General features: G+C 53.8%; 1 protein-coding gene across 5 annotated transcripts in view; it reads right to left on the reverse strand.

Annotated features, from left to right (window-relative positions):
* Nucleotides 1-9,242, reverse strand: part of NAGPA (N-acetylglucosamine-1-phosphodiester alpha-N-acetylglucosaminidase) — a 10,569-nt gene extending 1,327 nt beyond the window's left edge. For 2 of the 5 annotated variants that reach the window (XM_032258058.1, XM_032258057.1), the window contains exons 1-9: nucleotides 9,120-9,241; nucleotides 8,563-9,018; nucleotides 6,787-6,926; nucleotides 5,405-5,513; nucleotides 3,929-4,057; nucleotides 2,810-3,015; nucleotides 2,677-2,724; nucleotides 2,131-2,232; nucleotides 1,987-2,050 (exon numbers count right to left, since the gene is read on the reverse strand). In XM_032258058.1, the coding sequence (XP_032113949.1) occupies nucleotides 1,987-2,050; nucleotides 2,131-2,232; nucleotides 2,677-2,724; nucleotides 2,810-3,015; nucleotides 3,929-4,057; nucleotides 5,405-5,513; nucleotides 6,787-6,926; nucleotides 8,563-9,018; nucleotides 9,120-9,205 (1,340 nt within the window). In that variant the 5' untranslated portion in view covers nucleotides 9,206-9,241. Of the gene's footprint in view, nucleotides 1-1,986; nucleotides 2,051-2,130; nucleotides 2,233-2,676; nucleotides 2,725-2,809; nucleotides 3,016-3,928; nucleotides 4,058-5,404; nucleotides 5,514-6,786; nucleotides 6,927-8,562; nucleotides 9,019-9,119 lie in introns of all 5 variants that reach the window. The other 3 variants (XM_032258061.1, XM_032258060.1, XM_032258059.1) reach the window with 3 other exon arrangements.
* Between the last annotated feature and the right edge of the window lie 3,183 nt (nucleotides 9,243-12,425).

A 12,425-nucleotide genomic window follows, 5' to 3' on the forward strand; every position in this document is an offset into this window, starting at 1 on the left:
ACACACACACACACACACACACACACACACACACACACACACACACACACACACACACACACACACACACACTGTCTTGCTCTGTCACCCAGGCTGGAGTGGAGTGGCATGAGCTCAGCTTACTACAACCTTCACCTCCTGAGTTCAAGAGATTCCCCTGCCTCAGCCTCCCGAGTAGCTGGGACTACAGGCTGCAGCCACCACGCTTGGCTAGTTTTCGTATTTTTAGTAGGCAGGTGAATCACTTGAGGTCAGGGGTTCAAGACCAGCCTGGCCAACATGGCGAAACCCCATCTCTACTAAAAATACGAAAATTAACTGGGCACTTGTAATTCCAGCTACTCAGGAGGCTGAGGCAGAAGAATCACCTGAACCCGGGAGGCTGAGGTTACAGTGAGCCAAGATCACGCCACTGCACTCCAACCTTAGCGACAGAGTGAGATTGTCTTTAAAAAAAAAAAAAAAGTTTTAAAAATGTGAATGCTACTGATGTTCAGATGCTGCTAATATATTTTAAATTTTTTAAAATTGTGTAAGCCAAATAAACCACAGCCAGAGGCTGGGCACGGGGGCTGGGAGGCCAAGGCGGGAGGATCGCTTGAGCCCAGGACTGTACACCTCATCTGTGTAACACAGCAAGATAGATTCATCTCTAAAAAACAGTGAAAAATAAAATTAGCCAGGCATGGGGGCATGTGTCTGTCGTCCTAGCTACTTGGGAAGCTGGGCCAGGAGGACTGCAGTGAGCTATGATTGTACCATGGCATTTCCGCCTGGGTGACAGAGTGAGAAAACACCCTGCCCCCCATGCTGGGAGCTCATCTAGTCCAGGTTGCATTCTGAGCTCCAGGGGGATGCTGACCACACAGGCTGGGCACTCAGAGGTCCTGGGCTCTGCTCCAAGGCCCCCAAAGCAGACACAGTGGGGAGAACTGGTCTCCTTTCCCCTAGAGCAGGGAGCCAGCAGGGGACAAGGGCAGGGGCTTTCAACGATGTTTTTTACCTTCCTATGAATCTTGGGCAAAAGCCCTCACTGCAAAAGCAAGCACATGCACAGGGCTCAGGGGCTGGGCCCTCCACCGGCTCCCAGACCTGCAGGGCAATGGGGCACAAAGCCTCAGACTGGGAGGAGCCTGAATTTAAGGCCTGGGGGTGCAGCTGTGTCCCTGCCCTGGTACATTTTCAAACTGAGCGCTTCAGGGCATTTTCTCCAGGCATGGGCAGCTCTGGGCCTCACCCCAGATTTACCAGGATCTCTGGGAGGGGCCTGGAATCTGCCGTTCTGAGAGGGCACCCCGGGAGCTCTAGGACAATGCCCGGGAGGCTTTTTGTTTATGCCCAGGCCGAGTGCCTGCTGCCAGGGTTTGGGGAGTGCCCTGGCACTGGGATTGGGCTATCAGAGGTGAGAACCACCAGAACAAGGGTTCTGAAAATGGGGTCCTGGGACCAGCAGCCTCGGCTTCACCTGGGATGGTGTCAGAAATGCTGATTTCCAGGCTCCACCCCAGACCTACTGATGCAGAAGCTCCGGGGGTGGGGCCCAGCCATCTCTTAATAAATTCTCTGGTGGGATCGAGTTTGAGACCCACCGCACGAGAAAACAGAAAATCACCAATCCAGGCCCAAGGGCACCAGGGTGCTTGAGGGATGATGCGAGTGCCTCAGGTCTGGGGTTCTGTGCACCAAGAGCTGAGAAAGTCAGTCCTGAGTCTTCGGGCCGGGGAAACGCACACCTCAGCCTTCCCTGATCAGTCCCAACGGGGTGGTGGCATGGGGCCCTTCTCGCCATCTTCCTAGATTGTCCTGTGGCTGCAAGCAGCAGCTGTGACTGTCCCCAGGCCTAATCAGGAAATACCAGCTGGATACCAAGACCACACTTTCTAAAGCCTTGCTCAGTCCTGGGCAGAGGCAGACCTCGAAGGGGAAGGGAGGGGGAGAGAAGGGAATTCCTCCCACCCTGGTCCCAGCCCCCACAGAGGCACCTACCTGGTGAAAAAGGAGAGTTCTCCCGCCCTCAGGGTGGCTTCAGGTGGCTGCAGACACTGCTTTACTGTAAGAAACCAGAGACAGGCTGCAGGGGCCGGAGCAGGAGTGTCTGCCCATAGCCCCTCCCCTGGGAGGGGCAGATACCTCCAGAGACACTGCAGTTGCCAGTCTGGGGGTCACAGGGACACTGGTGCTCACACTCACAAGGCCTCTGGCAGCCCAGCCCGTGCCAGCCAAGGGGACACTCTATGGAGAGGAGATGGGAGAAGGTACGTCGAGGCCTCCGGCGTCAGAGCCTCTCTTGACAGGGCAGGGTAACCACCCTGCCCCATGCTGGCAGAGCTGGGCTAAAGGCAAAGCACTGTCTGCCGCCTGGCTAGCCCGAGTGTGACCTTATTTGGAAGCAGAATCTTTGCAGAGGGACTTCAGTTAGGATCTCAAGACGAGATCACCCTGGATTTAAGGTGGGCCTGGAGCCAAAGCCGGGGGGTCCTTGTTTTAGCCAAGCCCTTTGTGGAATGGGCCACAGCAGCCGCAGGGGAATCACGCAGTGACATGCAGGCGAGGCAGCGGCAGGTGACAAGAGGCAAGCAGTTCCGAGACCAGAAGGAGGGGACGGGGCGGCAGGGGAGCAGCGGACGCAGCCGGGGCCACCGTCTCCCCATCCACGGGTGGCGTGGCGGCTCCTACCTTCACTGCAGTTGGACCCAGTCCATCCGGCATCACAGCGGCAGCCAGCTGCCGAGATAAGACCGGGGAGGCCAGGTGAGGGCCCGGGCAAGGCAGGGCTGGCCAGAGCCCCCTCCCTGGAGCCCCCACTCACTCTCTGTGCACAGCCCGTGCTGGCTGCAGTTAGAGGGGCCGCAGTCCAGCTCGCTGCAGCCAGGGCCTCGCCAGAAGTGCCCGGTGCACTGGCAGTGGCCATCCACGCAGGTTCCGTGGCCGTGGCAGTCAGGCGGCTGGCAGCGGGGCTCGTGCACACATACCACGGTGGACACTTGGCGGGGACAGCGCCACATGTTGTCCTGGCTGCAGAGAGGAGGATGTGACGACAGGTCACCCCCAGACGGCCCCTCAACTCTCCCAGGGCTGTCCCCCAGCCCCTCTCTACATTCTATCTGTCTACCTACCTACCTGCCTACCTACCTACCTGCTATCTTATCTATTTACCTATCTATCTGTCTACCTACCCACGCACCCACCCACCCACCCACCTCATCTACCTACCTACCTTCTCTATCTATCTGCCTACCTTATCTACCTACCTATCTATCCATCCATCTAATTATCTACCTACCTATCTTATCTGTCTATCTTTCCTTCCTTCCTTCCATCCATCCACCCACCCACCCACCCACCCATCCACCTTATCTACCTGCCTACCTTTGAGATGAAGTTATTTCCATCCTTCCGTCTCAGCCTCCCGAGCAGCTGGGACTATAGGTGTGCACCACCACACCCAGCTAAGTTTTTAAATTTTTTTGTAGAGACGGGGTCTCATCATGTTGCTCAGGCTGGTCTTCAACTCCCGGGCTCAGGCGATCCTCCCACCTCGGCCTCCCAAGCACTGGGATTCCAGGTGTGAGCCCCTGTGCCTGGCCCTCTCCAGCCTTTCATAGGTTCTCCCGCTCCCTATAATCCTCACCAGCACCAGGCCTTTGCAAACGTGGTGCCCTCTGTCTGGAAGGCTCTCCCACCCCACCCAGCTACTTCCTCCTTCAGATCTCACTTCTTTTGTGTTTTTGTCATAGAGGTCTTTGCTGACCAACTGACCCCTGTTCCCAGGCCTGGGCAGTACTAGCATCCTGGGGAAGGGACTGCAGCAATTTCTCTTGAATCCCCGGGGCCTGGCACAAAGCAGGCACTCACCACTGGCTGAATGGGACAGGCTGGGGCAGACCTGAGCTGCAGCCGTCACAAAGGCAGACTCCCATGTGCTTACCAGTGATCTGATGGGTAACTGGCCAAGGTTCCATTGAGCACAAAGGTGGCAGAGCCACCCCCATCCAGGTTGATGGCGTTGACCACATTCTGTTTCAGCAGGAACTCTGCCATCTCCCAAAGATTGATGCTGCGGCACAAAGCGGCTCTGCTCAGGCTCAGCGCCCACCATTGTTTCCAATTTAACTCCTCTGCCTTCCATAGGGCACAGCGTCACACCCACAGTGAAGGCACACTGCTAAGTGGTCCCTGCCCCTAAACATGTCTCGCCCTGGTCCCCAGAAGCTGTGAACACACGAGATCACACCCATGCCTGTGCAGTTACACGGCACAGGTACCTTAAGGGAGGGGACATGGCCCGGAGGATCTGGGTGGGACCACTGGAATCACAGGAGCCATTAAACACAGAAAACTGGCTGGTGGTAGAAGAGCAAGTGAGATTTGAAATACGAGGGGGATGAGAGGGTAGCCGGACAAGTGGGGGAGGGGACACACGTGGGAAGGAACCTGGGCAGTTTGAAGAAGCTGAGGCCCCAGATGGCGGCCAGCAGGGAAGCCAAGACTCCAGTCTCACAACTGAGGGGACGTGGATTTTGCCAATAACCTAAACAAGAGGATCTTTCCCAGATAAGAGAATAGCCCTGCCCGACCAGCATCTTGTCCATGGGATACCCTCAACATAGAACCTTCCAAGTTGACCAGCCCAGCCAGCATGCCGAAACCTGTTTGTACTACAAATACAAAAACTAACCAGGTGCAGTGGCTCACGCCTGTAATCCCAGAATTTTGGGAGGCCAAGGCGGGTGAATCACGTGAGGTCAGGAGTTTGAGACCAGCCTGGCCAACATGCTGAAACCCCATCTCTACTAAAAACACAAAAATTAGCCAGGTGTGGTGATAGGGGCCTGTAATCCCAGCTACTTGGGAGGCTCAGGTGGGAGGACTGCCTGAACCCGAAGTGGAGGTTGCAGTGAGCTGAGGCTGCACCACTGCACCTAGCCCGAGTGACGGAGTGAGAGCTGGTCTTGAAGAAACAAACAAACTAAAGGACATGCCCGGTGAAGCGCTGCTAAATTTGTGCTAGTTATGCAGCCAGAGCAAGCCCACCCGCTCTGTTTACAGACGGTGGAAATGCGACTCAGAGAGGCTGGGTGACTTGTCTACGCCACAGGGTGGCTGAATCAAGGTCTTCTCCCTACTAACTTTGTGACCACTTCCTTGTATCCCAACCAGGGCTCAGGAGACGTGAGGTCTAAAGCTGGAGATGATGAGTTCTTGGAATTGGGAAAGATCTCAGGACTCTCATCCTGTAGGAAGGCAAGGCGGGGGGGGTGGGGAAGGGGGCCTCCGGGTAGGGGACATGTAGGTGTGAACACCCTGGAAAGCAGGTAGAGTTAGAAGGGTGGCAGTCGTTGGGTCAATGTTCCTGACAGCAGGACTGAGCCCTGGCCGGGGGTCCTCAGCTCCCAGGACTCACCCACGCTGCTCCGTTTGGCCGTCCGCATGAAACAGCACCAGCTGGCCCTTCCGGTCGTGGCCAATGGCCGTCCTGGCTGATATCACATTCACAAATTTGCTAAAGGAACCTGAAGGAGAAGCAACCTGGCTGATCACCAGCCCCTAGGGAGGCCTCCTGCCTCTGGCCGAACTCCACTTCCCACTGGTCTAAGCTACGAGGTATCTCCCTGGGAAGCACAGCAGCCTCCCCGCTCGTGTCCCTGCCTCCTGTCTGCACATTCCAGTCTCCCCAGGGCAGCCAGGAGGGCTCCTCTTACAGGTAAACCAAGCTGTGTAGGCCTCCAGATGAAGACCCTCTCATGGTTTCCCCCATTCTTAGAATGAGGTGCAAAGGGCCAGCATGCCCTACCCAGCCTCTTCCTCTTCCTGCCTCAACTCTCGGGTATCCATTCACCACCCTGCAGCCACTTTGCACTTCCTGTTCCCTCTGGCTGGGAAGTGTGCTTTTCTCTAGCTCTCCCACGGTTTGTTCCTTTGTCGGATCACCTGCTTAGTGAGGCATTCCTTCACTGCTCACTCTTTTTTTCAAGACAGAGTCTTGCTGTGTCACGCCGGATGGAGTGCAGTGGTGCGATCTCAGCTCACTGCAACCTCCACCTCTGGGGTTCAACCAATTTTCCTACCTCAGCCTCCCAAATAGCTGCGACTACATGTAGGCACACAGCACCACGCCTGGCTCATTTCTGTATTTTTTTGGTGGAGATGGCTCTCACTATGTTGCCCAGGTAGGTCTTAAACTCCTGGGCTCCAGGGATCCTCCCACTTCGGTCTCCCACAGTGCTGGAATTATAGGTGTGAGCCACACACCCAGCTTACTGCCGACTGTAAAACAGCCCACGCCCGTATCAGCGCCATGGTATCCTGTCCCCACCCCAGGATTCTGCATCCCAGTGGACCTCAACCTTGAGTGTCCAACAGAATCACCATGGAGGCCCGTTAAAACAGACTCTTGAGCCTCACCTCTGAATCTGAAGGTCTGAGGTGGATGGGGCTTTGGAACAAGCTCCTGGGCCACGCTGATGTTGCAGGTCCATGAAGATGTTTTTCTCTTCACTTTTCTCTTCCTGTGCCCATAGCTCCTGTCCCCATCTCTTCCCTTTCCTCCAACTTATTTTTCTTACTGAGTACTAACCAATTATTTTCAGCATATTCTACCACTATTTTCATTCTTATATATTCCATAAGCCTGTCTTCATTCCCATGAATCCCCAGAACCCAGAATAGTGCTGGGCACAAAGTAGCTGCTCAATAAAAACTTGTTGAAAGACTTAAGAACAGCTCCCCCCAGCCCACTGGTCCTGGTTCTCAAGAGGCCTGTTGCCAACAGCCTCCCCATCTAACCTGTCTCCTGTGTCTCGTCGCATTCGGCGGCTTGGCTCTCGTTGATGTAGATGCTTCCATTACGAATCAGCCACACGACACCACTCAGCAGCTGCACAAATGGGTTCTCAGTGTCCAGCACCTCCTCCTCAGACAAGTACCTGGACCCAGGGAAGGTGGGAAGCTCACTCACCAGCACGGGCAGCTGTGGGGAGTTAGGTTCCTTCTCCCTGGCCATGCCAGCCTGGCGGCTAGATTTCCCCCTCCTGCCCCAAGAACATGTTGGGGCCTGAGTATGGCTGAGACAATTTCACAGCCCTAGCTATCTGCCTGCTGTCAGAGCTGAAGCCAGACAGGGTTCTTACAATACGATCCCCATGCGCCTTTGTAAACAGTCTACGTTTCACTGAATAGAAACAACCATCCCCCAACAGGGCTCAAATCCATCTACGGCCCTCAATCTCCAGGCCATACTCAGCCCCACTACCACCTGACCCCAGTAACACCCTCGTCATTGGCTTCCCCGTTTCTCCACTGATCTCTCCCACTTGGTTCCACTTAGGATCAGAACAAGCTTTGACATCATCAAATAATTTTTTTGTTTGTTTTTTGAGACTGATTCTCACTCTTGTTGCCCAGCCTGGAGGGCAATGGTGCTATCTTTGTTCACTGCAGCCTACACTTCCTGGGTTCAGGCAGTCCTCCCACCTGAGCCTCCCGAGTAGCTGGGATTACAGGTGCCCACCACCATGCCTAATTTTTTTTTTTTTTTGAGATGGAATCTCGCTCTGTTGCCTAGGCTGGAGTGCCATGGTGCAATCTCACCTCACTGCAACCTCCACCTCCTGGGTTCAAGCGATTCTCCTGCCTCAGTCTCCGAAGTAGGTGGGATTACAGGTGCCTGCTACCACACGCAGCAAATTTTTTGTATTTTTAGTAGAGGCAGGGTTTCACCATGTTGGCCAGGATGGTCTTCAACTCCTGACCTGGGGATCCGCCCACCTCAGCCTCCCAAAGTGCTGGGATTAAAGGGGTGAGCCACCACTCCCAACCTAATTTTTGTATTTTTAGTAGAGGAAGTTTTGCCATGTTGGCCAGGCAGGTCTCGAACTCCTGACCTCAGGTAATCCACTTTCCTTGGCCTCCCAAAGTGTTGGGGTGACAGGTGTGAGCCACCGTGCCCAGCCTCAAATAATTTAAAACAATTCAAATCATCAGTCTTGCTGATTTGATGTCTGACACCTCACTCCTTTTTCAGTCTCTCACACACACAGAAGCCCCCTGCACCTCTGAGCCTTTGTACTTGGGGTTGCTTTGGACTGAAATGCTCCTCCTCCAGTTCTGACCTTCGCTGACTTAGTGATTAATCTTAAAGTCTCAACTCAAAGGTCACCTCGGAGAGGCCTGTTTCAGATCACCCTCCCTAAAATCATCACTGTATTTACAACCGGTTCACCCCGATGGTTGCCTTGCTGCACACACAGCGGTCAGAATGTATGTTAGGGATTTACCTGGCTTTTGTTGATTGTTCTAGTAATGGGGGAGGTCTGTTAAGGCAAAGACTGTGTGTTGTTCACTAATATCGTAACCAGGGCGCAGCACATTGCCTCATAGAAGCAAGTGCTCAATGATGCTGGATGATGAATAAAGTCTGCAAGGAAGCGATTCCTAGCCCCATTCTGCAGATGGGGAAACAGAGGCTCAGCTTGGTTAAGTGACTTGAACACCGAGACACGTCTACAACCCATTATCTCGGCCCCTCTGCCCTCGACAGCACGGGGCTCCCTGCCTCCTCACCCGGTGACCAGAGTCCCGTCGCGGCGGATCCCGAACTGCGCGTTCTGCAGCCCCCCGGAGCTGCTCACCCGCCGCTCGTTGCTCACTACGTTTCCCAGGCACTCGCCCGTGTTCATGCGGAAGAAGCCGCCGTTCTGGGCGACGCGGCAGGCGGCCGCTCGCGCCGTCTCCTCCACGGTGGCGCGTCGTCTCGCCGCGCAGCCGCCGGGCCCTCCGGGCTCCAGCACCGAGAAGGTGTACAGGGGCGCAACGGCCCGGGTCAGGTGGCCGGCCACCGCGCGGTCCCCGAAGTGCGACACGAAAGTGCGCAGGGCCAGGCCGCCGGCGCCCGGGGTCGCGGGGGGCGGAGGCCAACTCTCGTGCTCGCGGCTGCCGGCGCGCACCCGTGTGCAGTCCCGGGGCAGGCGCGCGCGCTCGCGTGGATAGGGCAGCAGCAAGTCGTCGTCGCGGGAGGTCCTGCGGGGACGGGCGGGCCTGAGTTAGGGGGGCTGTCCTCGTGAGCTCAGAAGACAGGGGGGACCCCCCCGAACCAGGCTTGCCCTGGGAGCCGCACTCACCCTGAGCCGAGGCCGCCGGACGCCTCCCCGAAGAAGCCGAGTAGCGCAATCCTGAGGACAAGCCAGCGACCCGTGGAGGCCGCCATGTTGGACCCGGGCCTCGGGTCACGTGGGCTCGCCTCACGTGACTCAGGTCTCGGGGTGGCTGCTTTCAGCTCGGAGTGAGTTGCCAATGCTCTTTTTGGCCGGGGGCGGGGGGTGGGGGACAGCGGGTGACTTTTTATCTTGAGATAATCTCAAACCTACAGAAAGTTGTAAGGAGAGCATAAAGAACTGCCGTAGAACTTTTATTCATGTTTAGCAATTGTTTAGGATTGTCCTGTTTACTTAATCAATTGTGCTTTGTTTTTCCTGAACCAATGGCAACCAGATTGCAGACATCATGATTCTTTCCCCCATACCTCACTATGCATCTTCTAAGAACAAGGGCATTTTTTTAACCACAGGACAAATAACATTAGGGCATTTCCCAGTGACGCCGTTATGTGATCTCATCCACAGCTAACCTTTAAATTTTGGCAATTTTCCCTATAATTTTCCCTATAATGTCTTTTTTTTTTTTTTGGCGGGGTGGGGGGGGCGCTTATAGCTATCCCACTCCCTGCCTCCGACCCTGTAATCCAGGAGTTGCTTTTAGTTGTCATATCTCTTTGATCTCCCTTAATCTGGAAGCTTCCTCAGCCTTTTGTCTTTTATCACCTTGACATTTTTGAAGACAGGCCAATTACATAGTTTGTGGGACTCAGTGCAAAATGAAAACCTGGGGACGCTTGCTAAAAAAAACAGAAAACTGCTAAGAATTTCAAAATGGCCAGAGCAAATGGCTACAGCAAGCCAGGGACCTTCTGAGTGAGCCCATGAAGCTGGCCCTGGGTGTAGAATCCAGTTTATTTTGTAGCATGTGCTTCAAGCTTCCTCTGAGAGGCTTAGTCTCTTCAGGCCTCTTGTCCCAGTGCAGGGTCCAGGGTTAGGTGACGATTTGGTGCTGGTGCAGTGCATGGGCCACTCCAGGAGCCATGGCAAGTCTAGTTGGCCTGATACTGTTGCAGTCTTGCCAATGCACCTTAATGTAGCAGTTTCTCCTTGTCTGAAACTAGTACCCAGGGTTCTTTGTCCTACCTCCAAGAAAATTAAGGAGCGTGGACACCAGGGTGGGGTTGGAGCAAATGTTTAATATGGGAAAGAAGAAATCCGAAGTGGAGAGGGATGTCTGAGTGGATTGTCAGATTACAGCTGAATACAACAAATATATATATATTTTTGAGACAGAGTTTTGCTCTTGTTGCCCAGGCTGGGGTGCAGTGGTGCGATCTCAGCTCACTGCAACCTCTGCCTCACCAGGTTCAAATGATTCTCCTGCCTCAGCTTTCTTAGTGTTAAAACTCATGCCCGGAATGAAGAGATCCCACAAACAGGCTTTTTGTAAGCAACATGGCTGTTTATTCACCCCTTTGCTGGCAGGCTGAGTCCAAAAAGAGAGTCAGGGAGGGTGGTGGGATAGGAGTTGGTTTTACAGGTTTTGGGTAGGCAGTGGAAAGTTACAGAAGTTACAGTTTAGGGCGGTTTTTGCAAGCTGGGAGGGGGATGTAGGGTCTGCAGTCACGAGGTTGACCAAGGTCAGTTACAAAGTCCAATGGCCTTGTCAGTTGAGGTGGGAATAGCAACAATAGAAGAATGTCTCATTTCTTCCCTTTTGTGGTTTTCCAGTTACTGCGGACTTTCTGTTTGCAGGAACTCATCTGGAGGTGTACATGCAGGTCACAGAGGTTACCATGCAGTCCATGGTGCTGTCAGCCTAAATGACCTTACACCCCAGTAGCTGGGATTATAGGTGGGCGCCACCACACCCCACTAATTTTTCTATTTTTAGTAGAGACTAAGTTTCACCATGTTGGCCAGGTTGGTCTCTTAACTCCTGCCCTCAGGTGATCCGCCTGCCTCGACCTCCCAAAGTGCTGGGATTACAGGTGTCAGCCACTGTGGCTGCAGAAAACTTTTATGAGAAACTGCTTTCCTCGCTGTAACTGAGTAGCGTCATCAGTAAAACTGTTTGTGCGACTCCCCTCATGCAACTGTGGGTGTGTCTCTAGGCAGGCACAAAGCGCTGCTTGTCTTGTTTGTGTAACTGTGGGTTTGTTTTAGGTGAGCCCCCTCCTCCCTGTGCCAGTTTCCATGGAGCCCACTGTGTATGTGTCTGAAAAGGGGAGGAAACTTTTTCCTGGGAGCCTGCTAGTTTTACAAAGAACAAAGGGCTTCTGTGTGCAGGTTTAATTTTGCCAGTTGCTTTGACTTTTCAGGCAAGCCGCTTCTGAGGTTGGAATTTTCCCCAACTGATGTTTCTTTTCCTTCTCCCTCGCTACTATAGGTATAGGGGGGACACAGGTATAGGGGCCAGGCCAGCTCCTTTTCATCCACAGTCAGCACCTCTGGTGCTTCATCTCAGGCGTCTCTACCTGCCACTGCTCCTTTGAGCCAGTGTGTGATCAGGGTTAGGTTAGTGAACTTGGTTAGAGAGTGTTCCCCCAGGCTGGGCGTGGGGGCTCACACCTGTAATCCCAGCAGTTTGGGAGGCCGAGGCAGACAGATCACAAGGTCAGGAGTTCCAGACCATCCTGGCCAACATGGTGAAACCCTGTCTCTACTAAAAACACACAAAAAATAGCTGGGCGTCGTGACGCATGCCTGTAGTCCCAGCTACTTGGGAGGCTGAGGCAGGAGAATTGCTTGAACCCAGGAGGCAGAGGTTGCAGTGAACCAAGATCAAGCCACTGCACTCCAGCCTGGTGACAGAGAGAGACTCTGTCTTTAAAAAAAAAAAAAAAAAAAAAAAAAGAGAGAGAGAAAGCATCTCCCCCAGACTCACATCCTTACCAGAACCTCAGAATGTGAACTTATTTGGGAATTGGGTCTTCGCTGATGTGATTAGTTAAGGTGAGGTGACACTGGTGGAGTGGGGTGGGCCCTGAATCTAATCTGACTGATGTTCTTATAAAAGACACAAATACACACAGAGGAAAGAAAGTCATACGAAGACAGGCAGAGATTGGGGTGATGCGGTCATAAGCCAAAGAATGCAAAGATTGCTAGCAGCTCCCAAGGGCTAGGAGAGAGGTGTGGGCCAGACTCTTGAGCTTTGACAGAGGACGTGGCCATGCTGACGTCTTGCTTTTGGAAACTAATAGAATTCAGGGACCTCAAAGGGGCCCGGGAGCAACTCTGACGCTCCTAGTTCACTTTCTTTAACTATGTACAAAATGACTGCTCCTCCCAGGGCTTAAATGACCTGGCCTGACGCAAAGAGATTAA

Source organism: Sapajus apella, unplaced genomic scaffold (assembly GCF_009761245.1).
Source record: "Sapajus apella isolate SASKATOON/1434 unplaced genomic scaffold, GSC_monkey_1.0 scaffold99, whole genome shotgun sequence".
In the NCBI taxonomy this organism is placed as follows: Eukaryota; Metazoa; Chordata; class Mammalia; order Primates; family Cebidae; genus Sapajus; species Sapajus apella.